The 26243-nt window shown below is 43.2% G+C and overlaps 1 protein-coding gene across 3 annotated transcripts in view; it reads right to left on the bottom strand.

The window, feature by feature from the left end:
• UST (uronyl 2-sulfotransferase) overlaps nucleotides 1-26243 on the bottom strand; it is a 317796-nt gene that overhangs the window by 180390 nt on the left and 111163 nt on the right. For all 3 annotated transcript variants that reach the window (XM_061428254.1, XM_061428253.1, XM_061428252.1), the window contains exon 2: nucleotides 2112-2155. In XM_061428254.1, the coding sequence (XP_061284238.1) occupies nucleotides 2112-2155 (44 nt within the window). The remainder of the gene's footprint in view (nucleotides 1-2111; nucleotides 2156-26243) is intronic.

Below are 26243 nucleotides of genomic sequence, written 5' to 3'. Positions count from 1 at the left end.
CCAAAGTAATGGCCTGACATGCCACTAACAGCTAATAGACCCCACATGCTGAGTCACCTAGCCCCTTTCCCTGCAGAGCAGAGGGAGCTGGGGGTGGGGAAGGCTCACTTGGCCCAACTTAGGAGAGAAACACAGTTAGGGGTGAAGGAACCTAGCAGGCTGTCCACACCATCCTTCCCCACTCCCACTTATTTTCCCTCCGGGATAGGTTATTGACCAAAGAAAATATGTTTTCACCACAAGAAAGGTTACAATGGTGAGTCATCATTATTAATTAATAGCCTTTACGCAAGAAGCCATGCGGCTCTCTCTAGGCTATTGGCAGTAAAAATAACACAGAAAGTGTCCAGGGAACCGATTTTCTTGATATTCATGGTTTTAGAGCAGTGGATCTCAAACGTGGTCCCAAGACGTGCAGTATTCACCATCGCTCAGGAGCTGGTTAAAGATGCAAATTCTCCCATCCCACCCTGGACCTACTGCATCAGACACTTAGGGGTATGGGCCTGGAAATCCGTGTTTGAACAAGCCTCCAGGAAATCCTGATGCAAGCTAAAGTTTGAGAATACTGGCCGAGTGGAAAGAACCTGGGATGGGAGCCAGGAGACCTAATTCAGATTCCAGCTCTGGATCCCGTGGTCCAGTTCAGTGAAAATTAATGAATAGTCAGGATGCGCCTCTCCATGCATCGAGGCTAAACCCAAGGATGTGAGGATACTGAGATGAGCTAGATGCACTCCTTATCCTCAGATGGTGTCTAATCCTCTATATTCCTTTGTTTCTCCAGGGTAGGAATGGCCTTGTCGTTGTTCTTGTTTTGTTTCCTATCTGTATTCCTAGTGCCTGCAGCATCACAGGCATTCAGTATATATGCAGTGGACCAAGTGATACACCACTCACCACTGCGATAAATTTCACTGTACCATTCATCAATAATCTTAATGCTATTCCAGTCTAGTTAACACTAGCTACCGTTTATTTAACATTTATCACATGCTAGGTGCTGAGGGCTTGTCATATATCAACTCGTTCAGTCTTTTTAGATGCCCTTACTGTGGGTCATATTTTTAACCCACTTTGCACATCAAAAAAATTGAGGCTTGACATATCAAGTTATCTGTTCAATGTCATATGCTGATAGCAGTAGAACTCTATCTAGAGTTCTACCAACTCTAGAAATACCTTATTCCAAAGCTCGTGGTCTTAAACATGGTAGAGTTCTTCTTTAGATCCCATAAATTCAAAAACCAGTTTTATAGTACATTTCCAGCCTCTAAGGTGAGTGCTTGATTTTCTCACTATGTCCTTACAACTGCACTTTGGTGATATCACCTTAAGTGGTCAAAGAGCATCTATATTTTTCTCCTTTTTCAGTAGATTAATATTTGGTTTTCATTGAGGTTAAGAAAGTAGATAGTTGTGGGGAACTACACTTCACTGGATAGTTCTGACCCTTACAAATCATGCCAATATTGCTTCTAAGAGCAGAAGTAGTTGTGCCAGCCACGCCAGGCCAGGCTTGAAAGGACACTGGCGGAGAAGGCTGGCCCCAGGGGACTGAACCCTGAGTGGAGTAGCCCAGGTAAGCCAGGCCAAGGAGGAAGGGGCAGACATGAGTCGGGCCCAAGGCCTGAAGGCATGAGGGGGCTGGGTTGTGGACACCCACATCATGGGCCAGCAAGGATACAGAGGCAAAGGAGGCAGCAACCAGGAGAAGCAGCCAGAAGTCCTAACTCAGTCCTGAGGCTCCCCTGCCTGGGAGAGCCACAGCTACTGATGAAATAAACATTGCCTCCTGCTCCCTCAGGGGACACTCAAGGGACCTTTATCTGGAACCCTGGCCTCATCGATTCTGGGATTCATTTCCATCCTGCTAGAAGTAAGAAACAAGGGTGAAAAGATGTTAACATTCCAACATTATTTTTACCCATTTTTATATTCTTTGCATGCTTCCTTTTTCTACTCACTATTAATCAAAGATGAACTTGACACCCATACCGACTATCTTCTTATGAACAACTCCGGGCCAAGAGGGATGTGGTTGGGTTGTTGGAGGCTATAGGTACTGAGAGAAGTAAAAGGGGCTTTTATAGCATAAGCAAAGATCTTACCTTACTAGGAGGTGGTCCATGGTCATCCAAGTAAGTGGAATTTCCTAGGAAAAAAAAAAAGAAGAAAAAGTTGATGACTTAATAGTTTTCAACGACAAATGACTTGAGTGCAAAGTCGTGGAAAATAAGTATTTTAGTTATATTTCTATTCAGACAACAGTACCAAAGGAAAATGGGTAATTAATCTCCAGTTTGGTGATATTTTGCTGATACTACCAGGCTTGGTTAATAGCTTCAGCAGCTACAAACATTCTACCAACCACGGTGTGTATGCACACAGACATGGACCATTATTCCCCACCCAATATCTGCTAGGTTTACTTTAGGCCAGTGGTTTTCCAGCTTCAACACGCATCAGAATTACCTGCAGAGGCTGCTAACACTCAGATTGCCTGATCCCACTCTCAGAGTTCTGGTTTAGTGCCCATGCGCATGCTAAGTCGCTTTAGTCATGTACAACTCTTTGTGACCCTGTGGACTGTAGCCTGCCAGGCTCCTCTGTCCATGGGATTCTCCAGCCAAGAATACTGGAGTGGGCTGCTATGCCCTCCTCCAGGGGATCTTCCCAAACAAGGGATCAAACCCATGTCTCTTATGTCTTCTGCATTAGCAGGCAGGTTCTTTACCACTAGCACCACAGTAGCTCTGAGAATCTGCATTGCTACCAAGCTCCCACGTGATGCTGCGGGTCCGGAAACCACACTTGGAGAACCGCTGCATTGTTTCTCTACTTTGTCTTGATTATCAATTTCCCTTCATCTTTTCAGTCTAGCTTGCTTCCGAAGCTTGATTTGTCTTCGCTAATAGCCACTTAGTGGTATGTATGTGTTTTCAGAGTGTGTGGTTATTGTTTCCTGAGGGATAAAGGCTCAGGGGGTTTCTGATAGGAACTAAAGCTTACTGAATTCCTTCTGGGTAGCAAGTACTCTACTAAGTGTTTTAAAGGTATTCATTCACTTAATTCAAACATCAGAGGTGGGTTAGAATGATCCTCAATTACTGAGAAGAGAACAGAGGCCTGGAGAAACCCAGTAACTTGCTCACAGACCCACAGCTGTTAAGCTGCAGATAGGAAGGGAGACTGGTTTTTCCAGAAGGTGCTTGGCACCTGCTCTTCTAAAAAGCCCACCTGGAGTGTTGCTGTCTCCTGCTTTTGCACAGCCTGGGCACCACCAGTGTTACCAGCTGGCACCGTGTTTGATTGTGTAGGGGAGCCGGTGATGTGGTGAGTTTAGTGGGAAAGTGAAGATGACCAGACTTTCTAACAGAGCAAAATGTAGGAAATAGCCAAAATGCCAGGAGACTTACAGAAGACAGCAGATTAGGGAATAAGGTCAATAAAAGGTGCTTTTTTCAGGAGATGGCAAAAGGAACTTAAAAAGTAGGAATAAAATGGGGAAGCAGAGTTTAAGCTAGGGACAGTTCAAGTGGGGAAACTTATCTAAACACAATAAATAAGTGCTGTTTGGCTTATAGATATTTTTTTCCCCTTTCTGAGGCATTATCCAACCCCTGTTTCTTCCTAGTCTTCTGATTTACTATTTACGTGATGTGTACAATGACTGTAATCCAACCGGCTGTTTGTATAAGAAGGATAGTGGGGTCAAATTTTCATGTATATGACACTCACACACAAACACCTGGAATGCTTGTGCCTGGGTTACTTTCAGGAAACTTTGAAATGTGAACAGGATTCATAATTTGCTAGATCTTAATTATTGTGCAGCACTCCACGGGGAACATACTTGAATAGGAAGTTGATCTATCCATATATAGATATATAGATAGATAGATGTATGACTTAGGAAAGAAGACGTGCAGAAAAGAATACAGAAAAATGGTTGCCTAAGTGTAGCAACATACTCAGAGGGACTCCACCGTAAGTGGTCAGGACGGCTGCAGAGGGTCCCACTGCTCATCATGTAAACGTGTTTTTCCCAGGAGGAATGGAGGAATCCCAACACGTTCCAGCATCTTCTCCAGGTGTTCATCCCAGGAATCAAGGGAGCCCAACCACTAAACGCTTCTAAAACACGGGAAGTCTCTGTAAAAACCAAAGTGCCCAGGAACTCCTGAAATGAATGATTTCAATGCCTGACTACTCCCTTGGATTCCAGACATGTGTATCCACTGATTCTTTAGCACCTTAGCCTGGATGTCTATAGGCATCTCACATCTCACCGTCCAAACAAAGCTCTTTTTATTAATTAATTAATTAGTCATTTGTTTATTTGGCTGGGTCAGGTCTCAATTGTGCTTCGCAGACTCCCTTGCATCATGTGGGATCTTTTGTTGCGGGGCACAGGCTCTCTAGTAGTGGCGCGGGGGCTCAGTAGTTGCAACGCTTGGGCTTAGATACTCGCCTGCATGTGAGATCTTAGTTCTCTGATCAGGGTTCAAACCCAAGTCCCTGCATTGCAAGGTGGGTTCTTAACCAATGAATCACCAGGGAAGTCCCAACAGAACTCTTTATTTGCTTCTATTATGTCTCCCAAATCACTATTTTTCTTGTCTTCTATATCGGGCTACACAACACATTCCTTCCAAGACAGGCTTCAAAGCCTTTGTCAGCTTTGATCCATCTCTTTCCCTTCTCCCATCCATACCAACCCATTTGCAAGTCCTGTTGGCTCAGCTTTCAAAATATTACTTAAGTCAGACCACTTCTCACCAACCCCTCTGGGCCACCAGAGAGGGACAAGTCTTCTCTTCATTGATTGTCAATTTTCTCCCCTACCACACAGCAACCAGAGGGATCTTTTAACCTTATTAATCTGGCCATGTTAGCCCTCTGCTTAAAATCCATTTCTCTAAGAACGAAATAATCAATTCCGTACCATGGTCTCTAATCCTACATGATTCAGGCCTTGTCTCCTGCCACACTTGCCACCAGCACAACAGCCTTTTCTCTGCTCCAGGATGCAGGAATCTGTTGTCAGCTAGGGACCTTTGGAACTGGCTCTTTCCTCTAACAGAAAAAGCTATTGTCCACCCACTTTGCTCAGGCTCAGGTCAAATGTCCCTGCTTTGTCAGCTTCTTCTTCTTTCCCTCCCTCCCTCATCATAAGACATCACTTCTTTCTACATAAAGAAATGACCAGGGCTGACTAGGGCTGGCACTGAACCATGGACCTCATTGTTCCCGCTGCCAGCAGCCCCCCAGGCTTCCATCTACACCTACGTTCCTGTGCTTTATTAGAACACAGAGGTTCCCAGGGCCGTGTACTTGTAACAGAGGTATGGAAAAGGAAATGAAAAGCTACATGAATAAAAAACATCTCTTTAGCTGGAGACACCAAGTTTTTATCCTCCTAGGGTATAAGTGTTATTATTTTTTGGTGTTTAAGGTAGACCTTTTCATCCTAAGATCTTAGGCTTTCAGAGCGCAAAATAAACGAGATTGTCAGGATTTTCAAACCTGAAGTTGGTACCTTGTGGGCTGTGGAGATCAAAGGATGAGGGCTGTTACCAAAACGCGCTTCCCTGAACAGGCTCCCAGGCATCAAAGAGGCTTCTTGCTGCTCTGTCTTAGAGAGGATTCCATGGAGGGTGTCAAGTGGTGGAGAAGGGAGGGCAGACCCCAGCCCTGGGGCCTCTGAGCTTAGAGCTCACAATACAAATCAATAGAAAAGGTGAGCAAGGCAGACGAGGGTCTGGGGCCAGGACAGAGGACAAAAGCTTACCTGTCACCCACCTCCACTCCCAGTCTCCAATCCATGTAATCTTTGGGGTCCTGTAGGGGTGTATCATTTCATTTCTTCCCAGAAACTAACCCACACTTTCAAAGCTCTGATTTCAGCCTCCTTTTTGGATCTCAAGTCCTTCCTTTGGGGATCAAGGATTACAGTATGTGGTCAAATTAGGGAATGAAAGAAAGGTATACACCCCACATGGTTCCACTCCTACCATCAGTCAAACTTTCTGAAGGACCTATCTCCAAAATGCCAAGAGATCGCATACTCAGGCTGGCATGTAGATAAATCTCTTACAGAAAGCCAAGCTTTCGGAGTCTGCTCAGGTGGGCGGAGGAAGCAGGGTGGTACTGATAGGAAGCAACACTTCAGTCCTCTGAACTCTACTTGCTGATCTATGCCCATAAAGATGGCTGAGCGCGGAGGAATTGACGCTTTTGAACTGTGGTGTTGGAGAGGACTCTTGAGAATTTCTTGGACAGTAAGGAGATCAAAGCAGTCAATCCTAAAGGAAGTCAACCCTAAATATTCATTGGAAGGACTGATGTTGAAGCTGAAACTCCAATACTCTGGCCACTTGATGTGAAGAGCCGACTCATTGGAAAAGACCCTGATGCTGGGAAAGACTAAGGTAAAAGGAGAAGGAGGCGGCAGAGGATGAGATGGTTAGATAGCATCGCTAACTCAACAGACATGAATTTGAGCAAATTCAGGAGATAGTGGAGGACAGGGAAGCCTGGCACGCTGCAGTCCATGGGGTCGCAAAGAGTGGGGCGTGACTTAGCAACTGAACAACAACAGCCCTGATGTTGGTAGTGGTTTTGTGGCTCTATATGTGGGTTAAAACTGATCTAGCTATATACCAAAACCACTGACAAGGTGGTTTCCTGGTTTTAGAAATGCCCTCACTAGAACAAGCCATCTCAGACTTTCGGACCAGCTAGGTGAGAACACATTCTACATCTCACCCTGCTACCTGGCTTTTCCTGGTGGAGACCTCCCAGCAAGACCGTTGATATTGTTAATATAAGTGAAAGACCACGTGTATTATGTGCAAAGGTGTTCAGTCCAAATACCCGGGAGTTACTCTTTGTGCACTTACTATAACAATGTTATGAAAAACCAGATACAGTGCACCTAGATGAGCAGGTTAAGTCTCACTTTCATAATAAAGAATATCTCCAAAAAGTGCCATTCCACTCTGAATAAACTGCTCTACCTCCTCAAAGTTTTCCATATACACATCTATAGAAACAAAATAAGCTTACAGTTCACTGTAAGGAGTACATGAGGGTAAGCTCATTCTATGAAAAAGCCTAGAACAAAACTTGTACATACTAAGCACCTAGGAAGCTGCAGCAGTACAAGCTGTACTGAGGAGCAGCAGCAGCGGCAAGACCCCTCACCGCCTCTCCATTATTGCACATTCCACTGCAATAGTTTTTAAGGAATATTGATGCCAGGCACCATCCTTAAGTATTCCAATTTAATTATTTGGGGACAAGTCATGTGGCAACTAGTATTTTCAAGTTCTTCATATAATTCTAATATCTGTGCTAGGATTGAGAATCACTGAGCTACAAAGCAGAGATTAGAGTTCTTAATTCAGGCTGAATCTCATTTTCAGAAATAAAAGATCAAAGATCTTATTCAGGGAGATCTTAATCATGGGTCCCCTCTATCATTTCTGGGGAGAGATTCTACAACATGCACGCATGCTCAGTCGCTCAGTCGTATCTGACTCTTTGCAACCCTATTGATTGTAGGCCACCAGGCTTCACTATCCATGGAATTCTCCCAGTAAGAATAGTGGAGTGGGTTGGCATTTCCTTCTTCAGGGGATCTTCCTGACCCAGGGATTGAACCTGAGTCTCCTGCATTGGCAGGTGGATTCTTTACCACTGAGCCACCTGGGAAGCACCATACATGAATTTCACGCCAAAGGAGAACCCAAAGGGAGGGCAGATGATCACAGGAGGGCCGACCAGGGAGTTCCAGTTAGCTCCAGCTCCAGGGGGCCAGGCGGGCTCACGGGCTGCCTGGAAGTTGGCTGGCACATGGTACCTCTGGGCACAGAGATTACCCTTTAAACAACATGGGTTGCCCCCAGACCTTTCTGGGACTCCACAAATCTTCTGAAGAATAATCTTCTGAGCTTATACTTTCAGAATATATTTGTTCCTGCACAGATATGTTCCTATTCACCTGTATCGTTCTGCTGACCCTCCTGTTTCACAGTAGAAAGGGAGATAAATGCATAATCCTCTTTCTGCCCGGAGAATCCCCAGACTGCACTCGACTTAAACCAACAGGGCCGTTTCATCAGTCCTAGAGACACTGATGCTTGATCCCTACACACGCTTTAAGGGCCCACAAAGATCTGGAAGGAAAATGCCTTTGGAAAATCTGAAGCAAAGACACTGGTCCCATTGAGGCTGCCTGTCTTTCCAGGCTGGGGTCCTGGAGTGAAGCGGAAGTGAGGGGATCTGGCCGACACAGAGGAGCTCCCTGCCACATCCACGTGAACCCAACAGAAACCAACACAGCCAGACAGAGAAACTGCCAGAAGCACGGACATTGAAGGACTATTGAACAGAACTGTCAATGTGCCCTCTGCTTTAAATAGCAACAGTCGCTCCTATGTAAGAGGGAGAATGGAAAGGAGCCCCAGGGGAATTGTTTAATAGATTCAGGAAGACACTGCTAATAGAAGCGACTGTCACTTTAACAGGAACGGAAGCCCAGGGATGGCCAAGGAAATCCTGCAGGCGCCAGAACACAGAGACCTGGGTTCAAATGTCAAGTCCTACTCCTTACTGACAGAGTGACCTTGGAAATAACACTCAGTTTCCCTGAGGATTAATGTTCCCATTTGCAACTGAGGACAGAATAGCACCTGAGTAATAGGGTTTTATGATAGAGAAACAAGATGTGTATAAAGCATTAAGCATAGTGCCTGCCTGGCGCACAGTAAGTGCTCAGTGAATGGTAGCCACTTCCTCATCTTCTATTAACCAATTGTATCATTCATATTCAAGCTTATAATATTATTTATTACTGACAAAAGCAAAGAGAGTCCTCAGCCAAGGGAGTAGCTTATCCTATCAAGAAAGAACATTATTATAAAATGTGTGCTCCGTTGTGTCCGACTCTTTTGACTCCAACTATAGCCTCCCAGGCTCCTCTTGCCCATAGAATTTTTCAGGCAAGAATATTGGAGTGGGTTGCCATTTTCCCCCTCCAGGTGATCTTCTGAACCCAGGGATCAAACCTGTGTCTCTTGCATCTCCTGAATTGGCAGGTAGCTTTTTTTTTTTTTTTTTAAACTTTACAGTATTGTATTGGTTTTGCCATATATTGAAATGAATCCGACACAGGCATACATGTGTTCCCCATCCTGAACCCTTCTCCCTCCTCCCTCCCCATACCATCCCTCCGGGTCGTCCCAGTGCACCAGCCCCAAGCATCCAGTATCGTGCATCGAACCTGGACTGGCGACTCGTTTCATATATGATATTATACGTATTTCAATGCCATTCTCCCAAATCATCTCACCCTCTCCTTCTCCCACAGAGTCCAAAAGACTGTTCTATACATCAGTGTCTCTTTTGCTGTCTCGTATACAGGGTTATTGTTACCATCTTTCTAAATTCCATATGTATGCGTTAGTATGCTGTATTGGTGTTTTTCCTTCTGGCTTACTTCACTCTGTATAATAGGCTCCAGTTTCATCCACCTCATTAGAACTGATTCAAATGTATTCTTTTTAATGGCTGAGTATTGTGTATATGTACCACAGCTTTCTTATCCATTCGTCTGCTGATGGACATCTAGGTTGCTTCCATGTCCTGGCTATTATAAACAGTGCTGCGATGAACATTGGGGTACACGTGTCTCTTTCAATTCTGGTTTCCTCAGTGTGTATGCCCAGCAGTGGGATTGCTGGATCATAAGGCAGTACTATTTCCAGTTTTTTAAGAAATCTCCACACTGTTCTCCATAGTGGCTGTATTAGTTTGCATTCCCACCAACAGTGTAAGAGGGTTTCCTTTTCTCCACATCCTCGCCAGCATTTATTACTTGTAGATGGCAGGCAGCTTTTTTACCACTAGTTACTATTTGATATTTTCTATTACTTTTCAACACTGGCTTGATATGTTCTCTGAAATATACAAAAACTCATTCCCAACTATTTGAAGTACCTTTAGTAATGTGCAAATGAACTTAGAGAACCTTCAGGGGGTGTAATTTATTCTTGACTCTAAGTCTTACATTAGCAGATCTATTTTTGTCTGAATTGGTCCCTGAAGAATAAAACTGTTTAAATTCTAATTCCTCTTATAGAAACCATAACATGCATTAGTGTCAATGTCAAAAAAAGCCACCTCTACATGGTGTCAATTTTGTTCAAACACCAGCGATTCTTTTCAGAGTCTTTCTTCCAGGGACCCTTTTAAAATCATTATCATAAGCAATTGAAATCCTTTCTTCTTTTATTTAGACATGGGCATTTCACACAGAGTTTTGGTTACCTATAGCACAATCGCATGGTTTCATCTCCCCCCTAGAGTCTGGGCGTCTGATAAGATACAGTAATGAAAGAGTCGAGGTGGAAGGCAGTGCTGCAGCCCCAGCTCAGTCCTTGCCAAAAAATTATGCTAATGCCACACTTTCCACCGTTAACCATGGGTTACATTTCCCTAAGAGGCAGCTGTCAGCACGCACCAGCCATGGTTAACAATGAGGAGTTTGTGTGCTCGGTAATGGTCTCCAATAGCTCCATTTCTTATAATTAACACAGTCCCAAAGACCCTGTAATGGAGGAGCATTGCTTGCACAACTTTATTTAAGCTCTAATAAAATTATTTTCCACTAAATTAAAACAAATGGCTTTATTAACTAAGAATACTCAAATACATTTACAAAAATATTAAATACCTTTTTAAAAAATCCTGAATGTTCACCCCAACCAGTTAACAAAGCAAAAAAAAAAAAAAAATCCTACAAATACCTTCTTAAGCTTAAATGATAAAAATGAGCATTCCAGACCCTGAAAAAAAATACAAATTGTTACCAGTTATGATTTAGAAAGTGGCTTTCATTTCTAATTAATTTTAAAAGCAAATGAATGCTTTCCTCTGTGTATTCCAGGCTCAAAATCACTGCCTTGTTTTTTAATACATCAAATCTACTGCCTTGTTTATCCCCCCATTAAATCTTAATATACATTATAGGATGTCAAGGGTACCTTTGTAGAAGGAAATTACTTTTGGAATCAAATGATCAGTGTACTATTGTGATAATAACTACCTAAATATAAATAAGAATTATTGCTGAATTAGCTCAGGGAATCATCATAATTGTATTATATGATCTTATGCAGGTAGGAATAAAGTATAAAAAAGAGATGGAATCATTTAGGTTTCTGTTTCATTCCATTAGATTTTCCTCCCAAAGTAATTACTACAGTCAGCTGATTCCACCTCTGTGACTATAACACACCCAGTGGGAGAGCAGCCCAGCCCTGCATACTCCAAGGCTCTAATCAGAGTCAGATAATCTTCTTCCAGGAACTAGCCACCATGAGGATGGACACTTTCCATTATACGCTTACCACATAAAGAACCCCTAAAGAATGTAGGGGAAGATGAGCAGGACAAAGACAACTAAGAAACTACCCTGAGAGAAACAGAACAAGGCCAGAAAAATCTGTACCTTTCATATCGTCATTGATGGTTCACATCAATGCTGACCTGGGGTCTGTGCTAAGCACTCGAAAGACCTCATACCACTTTGTTTCTATGACAACCTCTGAGGCAAGAACTACTGTCATGCCCATTTTACAGCAGAGAACACTGAGACGGGGGAAGTGAAGTGACCTGCACCACCTCGAACAGCTCATCAGCAGGCGCTCCTGGGTCTGAGTCCAGCTGTCTGATTCTGAAGCTCTTTTGCTCACCACACACTCCCTACCTGACTCAGAGATTCCAGTCTGGGAGACACAGGTACTTTGAAATACTGGCCTGTTAGCTCTCAGGGCATCTCAGGCTGATCAGTCTTGGGCTTCTCCGGGATGGAGTGGACTGGAGAGGGTGGAGTTGCTCATGTTTCTGAGCAACATGCAGGCAGGACACTCACAAATTCATCCATCAAACACTTATCAAGTGCTTACTTTATGCCAGGCACTATGCATAGTGATACAGGCCTGAGTAAAAAGATAGAACCCTGCCTGTCTTAGTTCAGGCCTGCTATCATAAATGGCTACAGACTGCGTGGCTTAAACAACAAACATTTCTCTCTGACAGTTCTGGAGGCTACAAGTTTAAGATCAGGGTACATCGTGGTCCAGGGTTCCCCCTGACTTGCAGATGGCTGTGTTTCCTGCTGTGGCCTCACATGGCAGACAGACAGGGCTCTGGTCTCTTCCTCTTCAAATTAAGGCACTACTCCCATCATGGGGGCCCCATCTTCATGACCTCATCTAAACCTGATTACCACATGAAATCCCCATCTCCAAATGCCATCAAATTAGGGGCAGGACTTCAATTTGTATATAATATGTATCAGTTCAGTTCAGTCGCTCAGTCATGTCCGACTCTTTGCGACCCCATGAATTGCAGCATGCCAGGCCTCCCTGTCCATCACCAACTCCCAGAGTTCACTCAGACTCACGTCCATCGAGTCAGTGATGCCATCCAGCCATCTCATCCTCTGTCGTCCCCTTCTTCTCCTGCCCCCAGTCCCTCCCAGCATCAGAGTCTTTTCCAATGAGTCAACTCTTCACATGAGGTGGCCAAAGTACTGGAGTTTCAGCTTTAGCATCATTCCTTCCAAAGAAATCCCAGGGCTAATCTCCTTCAGAATGGACTGCTTGGATCTCCTTGCAGTCCAAGAGACTCTCAAGAGTCTTCTCCAACACCACAGTTCAAAAGCATCAATTCTTTGGCGCTCAGCCTTCTTCACAGTCCAACTCTCACATCCATACATGACCACAGGAAAAACCATAGCCTTGACTAGACGGACCTTTGTTGGCAAAGTAATGTCTCTGCTTTTCAATATGCTATCTAGGTTGGTCATAACTTTCCTTCCAAGGAGTAAGCGTCTTTTAATTTCATGGCTGCAATCACCATCTGCAGTGATTTTGGAGCCCCCAAAACAAAGTCTGACACTGTTTCCACTGTTTGCCCATCTATTTGCCATGAAGTGATGGGACCAGATGCCATGATCTTTGTTTTCTGAATGTTGAGCTTTAAGCCAACTTTTTCACTCTCTTCTTTCACTTTCATCAAGAGGCTTTTTAGTTCCTCTTCACTTTCTGCCATAACGGTGGTGTCATCTGCATATCTGAGGTTATTGATATTTCTCCCGGCAATCTTGATTCCAGCTTGTGTTTCTTCCAGCCCAGCGTTTCTCATGATGTACTCTGCATATACGTTAAATAAGCAGGGTGACAATATACAGCCTTGACGTACTCCTTTTCCTATTTAGAACCAGTCTGTTGTTCCATGTCCAGTTCTAACTGTTGCTTCCTGACCTGATAGGAGTATATAAATGCATAGGGCTTCAATATGTATAGGAGTAAATAAACAGTCCATAGCACTGGCCCTCTGAAGTCTGCAATAAAAATGAATGATAGACATTAAACAAATGATTACAAAATAAGTCTTCAGTTGTTTGTGACAACTCTTGTAAGGGGAGAAGTACAGGGTAGAATGAGAAGGAACAACAGAGTTTCCTTAACTCAAGGAAGAGAAGGAGTGCAGTCAAAGAGGGCGATGAGTCTAAGTTAAGGATGTTCTATGACCTTGAAATAAAGATCAGAAGACAAAGTCTCATTTAAGAAGCAGAAAGAACTTTGTGCAAAGATTCCTAGGGCTTTGGGGCACACCTGAAAAGACCTTCTTTTTCAGCAGCTCCCACCCCCATCAACCTTAGGAGGTCAGCAGGACAGAGGGTCCCTTTCCACAGAGAAGACCTGAGCCCAAGGTCAAATGTATAGAGGTGTCAGAGCTGGACTTGAAGTTGGGTTCAAGCTCAAAGGAATTCCAGTCCATACTACCTTAGGGCTCTATGCAGTGGAACAGTAGGCAGATGGGAGAGTTTTCTGCGACTGCTGTGTGTGCAAAAATGGCACCACTGTGAGCCTGGAGGAAAGGGGAACCCAGAATCGAGATGGAAGAACACTGTGAAGACTAGGAAGACTAGGTAGGAAAGTCATCAGTGGGCCTTGGTGATGTCCTACGAATAACTTGCTGAGTGACGAACCACTACTTTGTTAGAGGTTGGTGTTAACACATACATATTTTTTAATGGATTAAAAAAATTCATTGCTAGTTCTGTCTTCTGCTTGATGGGCTCCTGGGCCATGGCCTGAGGCCACTGGTAAATGAGCATCTGTGTCCTCTATATTCTAAATGAAACAGTCATATGTTTGACAGAGAATTACTTGTCACTTGCCAATTCTTTTCATACTGTAGGGAAATGAGTATGAAAGAGCACTCTACAGGGTGTTTCAAATAAACCACACTACAATGATATGCACACAAACGAGAGAGTTGAAGAGTGCTCATAAATGCTGATGCTGATTTAGAAAGCATGTGGATGAAATGGCTTTCATGGGGACGTCGGTCTTACACAGATGTTGTAGTGCAGACTGAACTATCCCATCTGGGATTATATTTTCATATCAACTTTTGAGTAACACAAGGAAGAGATCATAGTTTCCTGTTTATTAGGTCTTCAAATGTAAAAGAGGATTTTCAATAGAGCAGCAGGAACCACTGAAGTCATTCAGAGCAGTAATCCTCACAAAATTAACTAGCAATCAAATGCATGAGCCTGGCGGTCTCTGTTTAAAAAGGGTGAGTTTCAATAAATTCAGCATCACTCCCTTTTCTATCATCTCTCTAGTTCTATTTTGTATCCGCTTTAATAGGATTTAGGTGAGATTTTGTGGTCCATGGAACTATAATATTGGAAGATAAAAAAGGGGCAGCATATCTCTATATATTACTCTGTAGGCCCATATAAACACCTCTCCCCACAAAAACAAATAAGTGCCTAAAAATCAGATATTCTTTGCCAAAGATGAGCCAAAGTACTGAACACAGGAGAAAGAATGTGGGTTTTTGAAGTACATCAATCCGAGGTGGCAATCTACTTCCTGAATGTGACCTTGAGCTAGGTCTTGAAGTTTCTGGGTTTTACTTTCCCCACAGGGGAAAAGCAGGAAGAATAAACCTCATCTCATAGGACTAGGGGGATCAGAGTTACATTTATAAACTGCCTGGCATGCATACAATAAAGAGTAGCACCATGATTATATTTAAAACAGAGTCAATTTCTTTGATACTTAAAAAAAAACCGTTACGCATGTAGGTAATCACATACATAAACATCAGTCTAGCATTGAAATACACATCTCTCATTAAGCACTGGGATGGCCTGTCGCTGTCTTCCTCCACAATTCCCAGGATTTATGATGGGAGGTTATATCTGGGCATGAACAAAATGTAATTTTTAAAAACCTGGCAGAATTTGGCTATTCGTATGCTTGTATTATTATTCTGAAAGATAGAGTGTTCTGGAGGTCATAAATACTCTCCAGCACATAGTAGATCGGTTTCTTTTCTAATAAAGTTAATCCTGTATTTCAACAAAATGAGTTGGAGAAGAGTGCTTTCTTATACCCAGAAAGAGGAGTCTTTCTTAAAAAGCCTGTTTGCCTTGAATTCATCATAGATCTGGAAATATGAATAGTCATTCAAAATTACAGTGAGTCACTTGCTTTTCTGAACCATTGAAGGATTGAGTCTGAAGGTTGAGGCTGATGCAGAACTTGGGAGCAAAGACTAGCATGAGTTCTGCTGGAAGAAAACTGGAGCTCATCTTTATAGCAAAACAAACACTTAGTTTCCTGGTTTTCAGGCTCATAAATTTGAAATATACACAAGCCTGCTGCTGCTGCTGCTCTGTCGCTTCAGTCGTGTCCGACTCTGTGCGACCCCATAGACGGCAGCCCATCAGGCCTCCCATTCCTGGGATTCTCCAGGCAAGAACACTGGAGTGGGTTGCCATTTCCTTCTCCAATGCATGAAAGTGAAAAGTGAAAGGGAAGTCGCTCAGTCGTGTCCGACTCTAGCGACCCCATGGACTGCAGCCTACCAGGGTCCTCCGTCCATGGGATTTTCTAGGCAAGAGTACTGGAGTGGGGTGCCATTGCCTTCTCCGATACACAAGCCTACTTCATATCAATTTGCTTATTGGAGAATACTTCTTAATAAAAAAAGTCTTCCCCAACAGCACAAAACATCAATCAAATGAATCCAAGCCCACCCAAAGTAACTTAATTGTCATGGTGCAAAGGGAGACTCAGCTGATCAAGACAGAACTTCCAGTCTAAGGAGTTGTCGAAAGTGGAATGGGGCCTCAGGGAAGCATCCTCCCAGAGGCAGGGCTGAAGCCATGATGGGCAAGATGCCTTCGCTGGATGGAGGGAGATGCATGGTAACCTCTCAATCTTCCTTCCAACTCTCAGATTCCCTGAAGACCCCTTATGTGCACACCTGCTCAGTCACTCAGTTGGGTCCAACTCTTTGTGACCCCATGGACTGTAGGCCACCAGGCTCCTCTGTTCATGGGATTTTCTAGGCAAGAATACTTGAGTGGGTTGCCATGCCCTCCTCCAGGGGATCTTCTGGACCCACTCATCAAATATGCATCTCTGGCATCTCCAGCATTGGCTGGCAGATTCTTTACCACTGAACCCCCTAGTAAGCCCCTGAAGACCCCTCACACAATGAGGAAATGAAACTGCTCATCTTTCAAAGATCATTTTCTTTATCAGGTAGATTTCAATTATTTGAGTAAGTGTGAATATTAAGAGCAGATATATTGATGATATCAAGAAGTCATTTCAACATGGACACAACTCTTTCTAGAAAGCACAGAATTTAATACATGAAATGACTTTAAAAAAATACATGTATAACTTCAACCTTGCCTGAAAAAAAGGTAGGAATGGGGAAAGCTGGTTAACGCAAAATGTGTTTTTCTTTTCAGAACCACTTTATGCCAAGTGAATGACATAAGCACCATAGATTTTTCTCTGTTGTGAATGCCAGGCACACATGTCCTGATTCAAGCCCACTGAAGTGGTAGGAACTGGGGCTGTATATAAGGATGAGATAGTCTACTTTCAAGACAAAGAATTGAAATTGGAGTTCTGTATAGAACTAAGGGCTTCCCTGGTAGCACAGCTGGTAAAGAATCCACCTGCAATGCAGGAGACCCTGGTTCGATCCCTGGGTTGGGGAGGTCCCCTGGAGAAGGGATAGGCTATGCACTCCAATACTCTTGGGCTTCCCTGGTGGTTCAGATGGTAAAGAATCCGCCTGCAATGTAGGAGACCTGGTTTCAATCACTTGGTTGGAAGATCCCCTGGAGAAGGGCATGGCAACCCACTCCAATATTCTTGCCTGGAGAATCTCCATGGACAGAGGAGCCTGGCGGGGTATAGTCCATGGGTTTGCAAAGAGTCGGACATGACTGAGTGACTAAGCACAAGCACAGCACATAGGAGAACTGAAGGGCTCCTGTTAAGGATTTTGTAGCTAAGGTTTTACAAGAGAAGTCCTAGTCCAGGCAACAATAAGAATCAGACCGTGGTTGGTCTCGAGGCCTTGAACACTTCAGACTCAGTGAGCAAAGCCATTACAAACCTAAAAAACAATTATTGCTCTGTGGGGGCCATAAAAAGATAAATCATAAGAAGGTATGTGAATGCTTTACACATAACTGAGAATAATTGAAGAAGGCACTCAGCAATGGAGAAAATATATTTCTTGACAGTACAAAGTGGCACTGGAGCAAAAATAACTTTGTAAGGATTATAAGAATAATAAGGTAGGGTTATAAATAACAGGAAAATTGAATATGCTAATGAAATCCTGATGATAAAGGTTAGAAATAGAGAGTTAGATGATACTAGCTTAATAGAAACATAAAGCAGTGGAAAATGGATTTTTAGGTAGAAACTTGATCCTTTCCCGAGGTATAGAAACGTAAGGGAAAGGTCTGAATATTTATTATGTGCCAATCAAGGATTGTGCATTAGGCAAATCATTACATATAGCTCTGTTCTTCCATCTGCAGGTAGATACTGTTTTCTCATCTTGTAGATGAGGAAACAAACCCTCAGAGAGGTCAAAAAACCTTCTGGAGAGGGGACAGTTAAACAACGTGGGGCCAGCATGGAGCTGGACCCTTCCACTTCCAGAGCCCTCTGAAGACTTCTCTTTCCACTCAGACCCACCACACACGATCGGCTCTTCTGCCTGCATGGTGGTGGTGGCAGCGGTTAAGTCGCTAAATCCTGCCCGTTCTTTGTGACCCCATGGACTGTAGCCTGCCAGGCTCCTCTGCCCATGGGATTTTCCAGGCAAGAATACTGGAGTCTGCCTGCATAACACCCATAATTTTAAAAAATCAGGGATTTTATAAAATCTTTCAAATCGGTGAGAGAAGTGAGGTTTGGGGGCCCATCATGGGTTTTCAAAAATGTTATTTTACTTTTTAGTTACTTACATAAAATAACTAAAGTTGTCATGGAACAAAGTAGGAAAGAATTTTAAAACTCTCTGTTTTTATACATACCACTTACATACTCTAAAGTTCTATAAATGATGTCGCACAAAGCTATACATGTATGTAAGAGATATTTGTCTCAGGAAGATATCTGGCTCAATCGAAAAGACGCATTCTATTTTTAAGTCAGTTCCATGAATATTTTAATTCAAGTCAAGTTTACAAAACCTTTAAGTCAAATTTACATACAGGACTTCCCTGGTGGCACAGTGGATAGGAATCTGCCTTGTCAATGCAGGGGCACTGGTTCGATCCTTGGTCTGGGAAGATCCCACGTGCTGCAGGGCACTGAGCTCATGGGCCACAACTACTGAAGCCTGAGTGCCTAGAGTTCGTGCTCTGCAACAAGAGACGCCACCACAGTGAGAAGCCTGTTCACCACAACCAGAGAGGAGCCCCTGCTCGCCACAATTAGAGAAAGCCCTCTGGCAGCAACTAAGACCCAGCACAGCCACAAATAAAATTAAAACGAAAAGGTCTGCATAGGATCAGTACCGTTCAGTTGCTCAGTCGTGTCCAACTCTTTGGGACCCTATGGACTGCTGCACCAGCCTTCCCTGTCCATCACCAGCTCCCAGAGCTTGCTCAGACTCACGTCCATGGAGCTGGTGGTGCCGTCCAACCATCTCATCCTTTGTCCTCCTACTCCCACCCCAATAACGGAAACTGTTTTACCACCACTTTTTATGCATCCAAATTTTAGCCACTCAAGCCCCGCGTAACTTTTTTCATTGTCTATTTTTTAAAACAGACTTCAGCTACATTCATTTGTCTCTTCTCTGAATTTCCATTATTGGGGTGGGGGTAGGGATACACACACACACACACACACACACACACACACACACATTCCTGCTCCCTCCAGCAAGGAGAGAAGGGTCTACACAAGTCCTGGAGAGTAATCAAATTTGACTGCTGCATGTTTCACTTCACTTTGGCATGGACTCAGCTGGTCCCAAAACCAAGTGTTTTTTTTTCTTTTTACATTTCCATACTAAAAATAAATAAAAAGTAAGTGACTTTCCCTAAAAAGCCAAGGAATTTTAAAACATAACCAACTTTTCCCTGCTGTACCTCTGATCAGAGAATTAAACACCACACTGAAAATTCAATGCTTGATTCATATTGACGGGGAATCATTCCAAAGCTTTAAATACCATGACCCCATGCCCTTAAGGGCACTTAAAAGGCAATTTCACAAGTGGGTCCCTTTTGTTCCACTCCAGGGATCAATCACTTGTGTTAGAAAAATCACCTAAGTACTAGCAGAGGGCCCTGCATTTGGAGCCAAATTCCTTTAATGGCAATCATCCTTATATGAGTCACTCCACACAGAATCATTGAAGTACTTTATATGTGTACCACCTATACTTTATCAAGACATCCAAATGATGTTTGCAGTGGAGGTCACAAAGGTTTGAAAGCCAACATAATATTCACAGTCATGACAACTTCTAGGCCTAAATACTGCAGAATGCAAAGTAGCATTTTTGATTTAGCTTACCTAGACTTTAAATCTTTTATGAATAAAACTACATACACAACGCAAACCAAATTTATTATTAGTACTTAGAGACAAAATACCATCAGCCTTTTGGAACCTCTTGCTTAGCATGGAGAAGCACTGTGTGCTGAAGGAAAAACAGGAGGAACTTGAGGGAAGACTCCTGATCTATTTCACTGTCCAGTAAACTGGGCTCTAGAGTATCCTGCTTTGTCAAATGACAGCTCTTTCCTTCACTATGACTATTGATCATAACATTTTTAGAAACAGATAAGGATAAGGCCTAATTCTTACATCAATACCTAACACTCTACAGTGTTTTTATGGTCTCAGAAATCAGTGAGTGAGTCTGTTTTACACAAGTATCATTCCATAATGCTGCCGCAAGTAAATAAACACTGCTCTTTGCAATCAACATACACTCAGATTTTCCCGTCTTTATCTAGGTTCTGGATTCTTGTCTGCTGAGCATCCTTGTCCACTGACAGAAGAAACTAGCTGTGGTTTCTCAACCACTAGCCACCCACGCCTGGATCAGGCAAAAAAAATAAACAAAGGTGGAGAAGGCTTGCAGTGCTTCTTCCTCTTAAAACATCTGGGAGATTTTACAAAAGGTAAGGTCCTCGTCAAGGACACCTGGAATCTGGATTCTGGCTTCACTGTTAACAGGGTGTAACATATCAGACGAATTCTTTAGTAACTCAAACAGTAAAGAATATGCCTGCAATGCAGGAAAACCAGGTTCAATCCCTAGGTCAGGAAGATCCCCTGGAGAAGGGAATGGCAACCCACTCTAGTACTCTTGCCTGGAGAATTCCATGAACAGAGGAGCCTGGCAGGCTACAGTCCATGGCGTTTGCAAAGAGTCGGACATGACTGACCAACTTTCATTTCATTTCATTTTCATAATATCAGTCAGGTAGCTTGGCTTCACTGAGTCTCACTTGCCCCAGGTAAAACTGGGGTTAAGGTGAATATATATAAGCATCTAAAGTCATGATGGGAATACTCTGTGCTATGAGCTTTGGACTTCAGCACCTGTCCACAGCCCTCTAATTATGTTTATCAAGCTGTGATAATGTAGTGAGTGACTGCAAACTGAGAGGAAGGACTAGAGGTCTGTGTTGGCAGACTTTAAAGTGGAAGTAATACTTGAGCTGTGCCTGAAACTGTGGATGTGATTCAACTCAGGTTAGGGTTAGGGTTAGGGTTAGGGTTAGGGCGATGAAAGCAAGGGTATGTACCCCAGGGGAACAGCATAAGGGATCATAAGGATGAGCAGGTCAGCTTGGCCCGTATGTGTGCTGGGGGGACAGTGAGCACACGGAGGGAGATAAAACTGTAAAGGAAAGATGAACAAGATAGTACTTGCAGCTCTTCTTTAATCATTTTTACAATTTGTCATGGACCTTGTGGGTCCAAATTTACACTTGAAGTCAAATTCTGTTCACTGAATGTGTTCGCCAATTTCAAGGTGTTCTTAACTGAGCTCCTCATAAAAATGATCCAGGGTCTTTAAAGGACCTTTGTCAGTCGCTCAGTCATGTCTGACTCTTTGCGACCCCATGAACTGTAGATGCTGGGCTCCTCTGTCCATGGAATCCTCCAAATAAGAACACTGGAGTGGGTTGCCATTCCCTTCTCCAGGGGATCTTCCTGACCCAGGGACTAAACCTGGGTCTCCTGCATTGCAGGCGGATTCTTCACCATCTGAGCCACCAGGGAAGACCCCAAAATGATCCAAGAACCCTCTAAACTTAACATGACGTACCACTGCACCTCCATCCCCACTTTCAAATATAAAAAAGCTTATATATACACATACTTATATATGTAGCACAAAGTTCTCATTGCCAGTGTTTCTCTAATAATCCAATTGTAAAAAAATTACTCGTTATAAAATGTTGTCTCTGGGGGTCAAAAAAGGAGGAAAAGGAGAAAATCAGGGATCTGACCACAATAACACAGTTTAGATCCCAATCAGTCAGTCTGGTATGAAGACCAACCTGAAATGTAAGTTAGGGCAAGTTTATACACTTCATTCCTCCAATCAGCTCCAGGGCAGCACTCCTGACCAAGTCAAACAGCTTGTGCATAAACACTTGATTTAAGTAGTATACTGGACCAGATCATCTCTGACATTATACAAGAGATTACACAGGGAAGCCCACACCCGACTCTCATCCCATCTCTTAAGGAGGTAGCTATCTGTGCCTTAGTCTCTGCTGCTTATATGATTTAAGGAAAAAAACAACTGTTAAGGACCTTTCTACAGATGGCATGCCAGCATGTACATCTCAGCTCTGTCTGCTTCCTATGAATAGCACTTAGTTTATACATAACTTGATTGCACAGTGTTATGCTCATGGGTCTGATTTTGGTTTTGTTTATTTTCTTAGCATGAATCACTTCTATGAATGTTTACCATATTACCTTAAAGGATATTAATCAAACAATATTTTGGGGGATATTTTTTCCCTTAATACAAAGGAAATTTTTTCCCCTAAATACAAAGGAAAAATTTTTCCCTAAATATAAAGGAATTTTGGAGTTTTTTCCCTAAATACAAAAGAAGAAGTGTCTCATTTGTCAGTTGACTTTTGTCAAGTCCAAGTGCTGCCCTGGTTGCTGCCAGTTCAAGCTCACACAATTCACACAACACAACTTGGATTGCCCAGCATGTGCTGTGCAGCCTATGGATACTCCCCAGGAGCATACAGCCGGCTCAGCTTTCCAGCTAATCTCATTGTCCCTACAACTCATCTTTTCTCCTGTAGTAATATGATCATTCGTGAGCAAAACTGAGGTGGAAAAAAAAATACCTATTTCTACCTATGTGCGTGTTCACTAAAAGAGGAAATTGTCCTCCGCCAAAACTGTTTCCAGACACATGTTCCCACCTGCCTCAGATTCCTCTTCACTCTGGATGGAACTGCCAGTTTTCTTAGTTACCCGGCTCTCAGACTCCAAATAGAGTCCCTGCATGTGAGCAGAGCACTCTCAGAAGGTGACATGTTCCCTCTCTCCTGTCTGTCCCCAGTGGCTTTCCCCAGGGAGCCTTCACAAGAATTGGTATCTTTCTGGTTAGGATGGTGTTTTGCTGCTTTCTGGGCATGAATTTTTGAGTCTGGGACTCCAAGAGAATTGTTGGAGCAGTGAGAGAAGATGGGAATCAACTTCATGTTGTAGGCTGTAAAAGACAGCCTCCTCTGAGCACATTGAAAAAAACCGGGAGTTCATCACTGAATAACTGATGTCAACCACAACATCAAAATGTTTCAACAACAGAGGCTACTGAAATATTTTTCTATTTTTAACGTCTACCCTCTCCACCCAAGTGTTGCCCATTACACTGTGATCTGCACCATCCATAATATTAACCTCATTAATCAGGAGACAGAACCTTTCTATCCCACCCTCGCTCCTTGTCCTTCCTAATATTTCTATTCTATGCGGTATCTGCCTAAAACTTTATTACACTGACTGCTCCCCAAGCATTTGTTGTTGTTCAGTTGCTAAGTTTTGTCTGACTCTTTTCGACCCCATGAACTGCAGCACACCAGGCTTCCCCGTCCTTCACTATCTCCTGGAGTTTGCTCAAACTCATGTCCATTGATTCGGTGGTGCCATCCAACCATCTCATCCTCATCCTCTGTCACTCCCTTCTCCTCTTGCCCTCAATATTTCACAGTATCAGAGTCTTCTCCAATGAGTTGGCTATTCGCATCAGGTGGCCAAAGTATTGGAGCTTCAGCTTCAGCATGTCCTTCCAATGAATATTCAGAGCTCAATCCCATGAACAGTAGGAAAAGGCTCCTCAAGCATGGTGATATACAAAGATTGGGTCCTCAGTGAATAATCTTTTCCTGAAATGAAATACCGGGACAAAACCAGTCTCCTTACTAACATGTTAGATGATATAGCCTGGTGCTGAGAGTGTGACTATGAAGAAAAGCACATTTAGACAAATTTTAATTCTCAGTTCTGCAAGAGGAGATGAGAAAGCGTGGGCAAGAGCTTTTGGAGGAAATAGGATGGTCTCAAAATAGACTGGGTGTGTTCCTCCCCAGTCACACATTTACAATCACATGGAGCTGGGACCAGGCTCCAGGCCCGAAGGTGGTAGAGGGACTGTGCTTGGAATGCTCACTGCAATGTTTCCAAGTCCTACTTCTGCAATTCAGTCAAAGCGATCTGATCCCAAGGACCACAGGATCCTGAGACTCACTTTTGTCTAAAATTTTTTTATTCTTTTTTTGATCAGTTACCTGCCAGGACTTATCAGATTCAACCATGTATGATATTGCTAGGGAATAAAGAAAGGAGTTTGTTATTTGATACAAAAGTTGCACACCAAGGTTTCAGGAATGCAGGGGACAAGGAGGTGGCCCTGGGAGTAGGCAGGATTCGTGTTATACAGCAGTCCCTTCACTGAAGGACAAAAGCCTTGAGAAGACAGGCATCCTCATTCACTCAATAGATGTTTACTAAAGTCTTCAGGCAGATTCCATCTTAGGTGATGTGCTTCCAACCCCACCATCCAGAGGTGAGGAGTGGAGAAGAGGTTGCAGGCAACCATAACCAGGTGTGAGAGGTGGAAGAATGGAGGAATACAGAGGAGAAATAACCAGCTCAGGCTTGGAGGGCTCAGTGAAAGCTTTCTGGGAAAATGCTATCTGTAATCCAACGAGAAAGGTAAATAAAAGTTAAGATATCAAGACTGGTTGGTGAGAGAGAAGCAAGGGTCCACAGTAGTGAAAGTACCAAGTCGACTTGGAACCACTGCAGGAATTCCCATGGTTAATATATGCTGATCCAAACCATCAGTATAGTCAATAGAAATTAGAGGTATGTTGTAACTAGGTTTTCTTACGGTGAAGAGACAACTGGGAATAAAATTATCAGAACTGATCATGTGCAGATTTTCTTAAATCTTTGAAAACTTCATGGAGACATGGGATGAGGAAGTGCGAGGAAGGGCATGAGTGAATATGGAGGAGCCCTCCGACAGAGAGAACAAAGTTCTGTGGGCAACCCCCATCTTACACACACTGGAAATAATTTCTTATGCTTCCAAAGTCCTTGAATATGATATTTATTCATACAAATGGATGAAGAAAAAAATGGATTTGGTTTACATAGGAACACACAGTAATGTCTATTGCAGTAGACTCGCCGGGTTGAAAATCAATAAATTTGAGTCTAGGAGCCCCAGTGGAACATGAACACAGTGATTCTTTTCCTGTGCTGCAATAGTTCAAACATACATTCAGATCCAGGACGAGCACCACAGGCCTTGCCAGCAGGAGGGTAAACAATAGATTAGCATTTAACCAAACACAACATGTGTTTTTAATAGATTCAGTATAATTCATCTATGTATGCGGACTGTCACTTTTTCCCAAAGGAAAAATCAGTTGTCTTTGTCCACGTTCGTTTCTAAACATTTTGAACACAGTGGCCCTTCCTCTGCTTTGCCTTAAGTCTTTTCTTAATTATAGCCCTGGCATTTATCACAGATTCAAAACATGAATACAGGTAAAAACGTCCTTTCTGGAGAGAGATGAAAGGATCTACTAGTTGGTGTGCTTTTTGCTGCTATTGAAAGCAGCACCAGCCATCGTCCTAGGATTCCTTGCATCTTGTAGCAACAAGAGTTAAAAAGTCATCATTTGAAATGTTTCCCAGCCCCCCACAGCTCGTGCCTCACTCTTGTGACCTTGTCAGAGTCAGCTCCAGGGTCAACAGCACAGGGAATGGATGCTCGTGAACATCAACCCCTCTGTCTCTTCCCTGATGGACCCCAAGCGAACAGCCAGCGAGCTGGAGGGCTCCTCCTTGTTCACTCATGCCCTTCCTCATACTTTCTCATCCCTTGTCTCCATGAACTTTTCAAGGACTTAAGAAAATCTGCATATGACCAATTCTGATGATTCTATTCCCAGTTGTCTCTTCACCTTAAGAAAAGCTAGTCACAGCATTCCTCTGATTTCTATTGACTATATTGATGTTTGGATCAGCAAACCATATATTGACCATGGGAATTTCCTGCAGTGGTTAGGACTTGGTACTTTCACTGCTGTGGGCCCAGGTTCGATCCCTGGTCGGGGAACTAAGATCAGGAGCATGACGTGGCCACAGGAAAAAAAAACAAAACCAACAAGCAAACAAAAAACTCCACTATATATTGACCATGAAAGACCTCCACAGCCCTTCTGAGTAGAAAAGCTTAACCACGGCCTTCTTAGGGTGGATAAATTTTCATACAACTGTATGGTATTACATAGCTAG

Source organism: Bos javanicus, chromosome 9 (assembly GCF_032452875.1).
Source record: "Bos javanicus breed banteng chromosome 9, ARS-OSU_banteng_1.0, whole genome shotgun sequence".
Lineage (NCBI taxonomy): Eukaryota > Metazoa > Chordata > Mammalia > Artiodactyla > Bovidae > Bos > Bos javanicus.
Note: the sequence above shows the minus strand (reverse complement) of the source record. Positions and strands in the feature narration are given on the sequence as shown.